Raw genomic sequence first — 5,370 nt, 5'->3', positions numbered from 1 at the left:
ACACATCGAGTTATGTATTGTTTGAGCACAAGCACAACACAATACAATATTGTTTGAAGCACTCCTTAAATGTGCAACGAACAACAAGCTAATCCAAGCACAAAGAACAGTGTATAAAGAGCCGAGATAAGACACACATACTGGTCCGGTAGAAGAAGGCCATCGGCCAGCATGTAATCCAGAAATTCAGCAGGCACAGGAAGCACATGTGTTGGGAGACTCACGTCACGGAAGGCATCGTACCATGCAGAGAATCGACAATTGTCGACTTGCGATTTGTACATTTTAGTAAAGTCTGTGATGGGTTGCCGCATGGGGAATATTATTATACTATCTTATCAACAGCGTTTACTGTATATACAGAGGATAAGTGCTTCTGAGTGACTGCCTGGCTGTCAGTATTTATTGATGCTACTTACGTGTTGCTACAATACGCATAGGGATCATTATTTGTTCGAACACATGAGCATGACACCCAAATGACGCATGCATTTATCTAAGACATGTGAATCGAATATTTTTAGGGTGTCGTTTGTCACCGCCCCCGTCTCCCCTCTAAAATAAAAAACATTTCCATATTGCGGCTATACTTTTGTTCTGGATTGTTTTACCATTCACCAGATAAGAGACTTCAGATATCAGCACTCTGTATTCTCGTCGTGGCCACTGTACAACCCAACTGTTCAGCCAACATACAACAAAAGGCGAATGCCTATGAATACAACCATAATTTTTCGTAGGTACTATTTTCCGGATGATTGGTGTTCTGCTTTATTAGAATTTTAATATTATCAGTCTAGAATTCTAGTTTCAAACCAAAGCATATGATATTACAAACGCCATATACAATGATATTAAATTAGATGGTAGTGGTAGCAATAGAAGCCTCTAAAGCCAGGATTTCTTCCAGATCGATATCGTCTATTGTGATCGACTTTCTTACACGTCTCTTCTGCGCGGGCTCCAGATCCTCTACAACGTCCAATACAATGGACTTTCTTCTGGTAAGCGAGAACTTACGGATAGGAGTGATCAGCTTGCGTACATTATCCTCCGCCTGCTTCATCAACACCTTCAATTCCTCGATTGCACTCAACATCTTCTCTTCGGGGAACTCGAATACAACACCACCCAACCACTGAGGCACACCGGTATCAATACCTCTAACACTGGCGCCTACTTTGGCGATGTATTCGATCTTGGTGACGTACTCATGACCCTCGAAATGGTCCAAGAAGGTAAGATCTTCTAGCACACCAGTTGTTGGAGCATTGATAAAGTGGTGCAGACGACCCATTGCGGGTACATCAAATCGAGGAGGATTGATTGGGATATCCAGGAGAGCCAGAAGAAAGTTGAGGTTAGGATTCACACCGAAAACACGCTCGTGGAAGTTTTGGATCTCAGCACCGCCAACCCGTGGGTTAACTTCGAGCAGAGCAGGTCCGTACTCGGTATACATTGATTCGACATGGAAGTTACCGTTGATGAATCCAAGTGCCTTGACACACGCGATGGAGTATTCGATAAGCTCTTCCTGAACGCTTTTAGGTGCCAGAGAGGGGAAGTTAAATCCTTTGTCCTGGAAGTACGGTGCGTCGGGAATCCAGTTGTCGACTACATTTGAGTAAACGGACTCTCCCTTCGACATCAACACTTCCACGTCGAACTCTTGAACGAGATCATTGTAGATGATGGGAACGAGCAGGGTCTCCGCCACAATGGGACAGAAATCTGTCATACCTTGAGTAGATAGCAGCGGGTTGACTTCGATGTCTTCCAAGATGGTACCAACGGCTTTGGTGAGTTCCTCCTCGGTGTATACTTTGTGCACTCCCTCAGAACCTGCACCTGCCGTAGGTTTGATGATCATTGGGAATCCAACCGTTTCGATACATTTTGGTACGTCATCAACAGACTTCACTGGGTATGCCATGGGCGTGTTCAGGCCAGCGTTTGCAAGTGCCACACGTGTCTTATACTTGTCACGGGCCATTTGATATGAGTGTGCTGGATTTCGTCCAGGCGCACCTAGAAGTTCGGCGACCATACCCACCACCGGTTGAATTAGTTCTCTTCCACCCCAAACACCATCAAACTTCACATCCAAGTGTTTAATAGCCTCGACAACGTTCGATGCAGCTTCTTCGCAGTTCAACTCGGCGAAAAAGACATGGTCGACTGCGTCATTAGATTTCAGCTGATCTAGATACGGGCAGGTAGGTTTCTTCTCTGTAGGGGTCTCAAACACACCATAAATAACCAGTCCTCGTTTACGCAAGTCCGCCATCATTTCTACCATGTATGTGGGACTGGAACCAGCAGTTGAATTACTCGCCAAGTATAGAAGATTCTTACCCTTTACGGCGTTCATTCTGAGCTCCTGAGTTTCCGCATCCCTGCCAGTTAGTGTTGACACATCATTCGAAGCTGTCATATTGTTAAAAATGTTGCAGATAATAAATACCCCTTGTGTAGGTGTATAGGTTATGATTAATACCTCAGAAAGACACTGGGTTCCCCTTTTATACACACCTGGAGATCAACTTAGAAAACGTTTCTTTCTGAAGTATCATGTAAAGTATTGCGAAAAAAAAAGTATTTTGCACACAATCACTGAATCGGAATCAGATTGCCTCGTTACTCTTTAGCCTTCGTTTGGAGGCAATGGAGCTTGGTGGATGTGAGTGGTGGGAGAGAGAGTATGCCTGTCTGCCACCCTGCCTGAGACCTGGTCACCTGGCTGGGGTCCTGGCAGGATAGGCACCTCAGGCCTGCTGGTCTCCCGAGCTCCTGGCCGCTGAGCCAGGGCGAGAGCTTTAAAAAAAAACAGTTAAAGCGATCAGCAGGAGTATTTAGTATTTTACTGGCCATAAAAAAAAAGGTTGTTGTTGAGCTTTTTGCCTTTTTTCTTAAATATATACATATTTTAATAAGGGGGTTTTTTTTGATGTCAAATTAGAAAAAAACAAAAACAAAAGCGAGCAATCTGATACAGTAAGACGTGAACGGAGCGGGAGAAATGTCAATGCGTTGCCACTTGTCAGTTGTCACTTGTCAGACTGTCATTGTCACAGAGACTTATTTTGTTAAAAAAAAAGAAAAAAAGAGAAAGAGTCTCAGAGTATGATTCAGACTCACAGTCTCTCAGACAGTCAGTCTCAGAGTCTTAGACTCTCAAGTCTCAGCCTCACAGGCTCACAGTCTCACACTCCTCAGTTCACACTCACTCTTTTTAATATCATGTCACAGACTTTCTGTGCACTTGTCATCACTCATCCTGTTGTTTTGAAAAAAAAACAAAAAAACAAACAAAAATTATTGACTCCACGAGTCCTCCAATCATTCCAATGTAATTAAATTTTACAAGAAGTACATATATGTTTGTTTGTTTTTAAAATAAAAAACAAAAAATTACCAATATGTAAATAGTACATATTTATTTTCAGGATGCCTATGGCTATGTAGTAAGTAGTATGTACTCCAGGCCTCCAGGCTCCAGCTCAGAAGCCTCGTGACTCGTGTGTTGGCGGAAATATTCATCATGGGATACTTTGGCTCTGCAGAGTGCAGACAGTGCAGAGTAATGACTAACGACTGAGAACGAGCGACGACTTAACGAGTTGTCGACTGTCAAAGCTCAAAAGTGTTCAATGAATCAATGTCACTCAGTCAGGAGTCAGGCTGTCAGGACTCAGGAGTCAGGACTTGTGCCAAACTATACCAAAGCGGTAACTTTCTAAAAAAAAAACTACACCGGGAATATTCCGGCTTGAAAAAAAAACGATCGTAAGTTCGTAACCAGAATTGTATATTATAATAGCTGGATATATTTTACTAATACCTATCTTGTACACATGCTAAGCATAGCTGACATGTGTCCCGTTTTCGGCTTCTCCTCTTACACCGCGATTTTAAATTTGTCCATTAAAAAAAATTAGGATTGAAGTTTAAATAAAACCTAGACTCCCTGAAGAAGCATACTAAATACTCGCAAAGAGTCTATAGAGTAGACTCAATAGACCTGTGGGGCTGTGGAGGAGGTCCTTTTTTAACATAAAAAGTACGAAACGTTGAAGAAAACAATGCTACAATTTTTTTTGACATCATTGTTGAGCATATTTTACAACTATTTCGTTTATATTTTTCAAAGAAAAAGTTCAAATAAACAAAACAAAACAAAATACAATTTGTATAAAAAAACAAATGCTATGTATTAAAAAATATATATAGGGGCGTGTGTCGAATGACGAATCGTATCTATGTAAATATGACACTCGGGCCTCTCTCTCTTCTTGAATAGAGTGTGACTGTAGACTGTATAGGGTGTGACACTGACTGCGGTGTAACAGTGTGACTGTAAAATGTAGGGCACTGTAGTCTGTAGACTGTAGCACTGTACACTGTACTATTTAGTCACGCACTATTTACACATTTACACCATAGTCTCATTGCACTTTTAAACTGTATAGTGTAGCGCTGTAGACTGTGAGTGTAGAGTCGCTGTGTTCATTGTTGTTTGTAAATTTAGAAATAGTTTGTGTAAATGTTCAAAATCTTTCTTATATACATGGATGATGCAAAAGGATTGTATTCTAGTCCTACGAACTTTTCCGTTCTCCCTTAAATTTTACACTCCTAGAAGGTCATGATTCTATTTAATATTTTAATATTTACGTGGCCCTCTGGATTACAGGATTAGGTCCGGAGCGGAAACGAGTCCCAGTTGTCAAGTTGGCCATGGTTTGTACCTGTCGCTCGTTGTGCATTTACATAACTACTATTTTTCCGACTCTCTACTCGTTCGATCGCACACACGCACACAGCCACACATTTACGTTCACACAGAGAGCGAAGAACTAAATAGAGGGAGAGAAAGTTAGATAAAGAGAGAATTATAGCGACGATTTATTTAATTAGAAAATGAAAGAGAGAGAGACAGAGAGTTTATCTATAGATATTCTACACCATAGATATCATTTTGCTTGCACATATCTATAGTATCGATAGTTGCACTTGTTTATTGGAATATTAACTTGAGAGATGTGTCCGTTTGTTTACTATTTCATCAATGATCAAATTCTATTACTCATTTTCCCTGCCCTTTACATGTGCTGTTAAATGTGAAATGTCACAGTGTGAAATGTGAACTTGTCAGGATGAGCTAATTATCTTCTCTGGTGGAATAAGAATTAGTCTCAGAAACGATTTCTCACTCATGACAATCCCCTACTTATTCTCCCCTCTCTACACAGTAGAGAGAGAGAGAGAGAGAGAGAGAGAGCTATGGACAATAACAACATATGTATTTATCTGATACCTCTCTCACTTCCTCTAATTTTCTCTCCAGTTGAGTTTATAGACCTGATC

General features: G+C 41.1%; 1 protein-coding gene across 1 annotated transcript; it reads right to left on the bottom strand.

The window, feature by feature from the left end:
- Window positions 1-740: 740 nt before the first annotated feature.
- SARC_01764 (hypothetical protein) lies at window positions 741-2,485 on the bottom strand. Its single transcript, XM_014304499.1, has one exon. It carries the CDS (start codon window positions 2,435-2,437, stop codon window positions 860-862), a length of 1,578 nt encoding a protein of 525 aa, XP_014159974.1. The 5' UTR covers window positions 2,438-2,485; the 3' UTR covers window positions 741-859.
- Window positions 2,486-5,370: the final 2,885 nt, after the last annotated feature.

The sequence above is a fragment of the Sphaeroforma arctica genome (genome assembly GCF_001186125.1).
Source record: "Sphaeroforma arctica JP610 unplaced genomic scaffold supercont1.73, whole genome shotgun sequence".
NCBI lineage: Eukaryota > Ichthyosporea > Ichthyophonida > Sphaeroforma > Sphaeroforma arctica.
This window is presented reverse-complemented; position numbering and strand designations above follow the sequence as displayed.

Excerpts from the sequence above, each read along its gene's own strand:
- SARC_01764 (XM_014304499.1), bottom strand. The coding sequence starts at position 2,437 with ATGACAGCTTCGAATGATGTGTCAACACTAACTGGCAGGGATGCGGAA.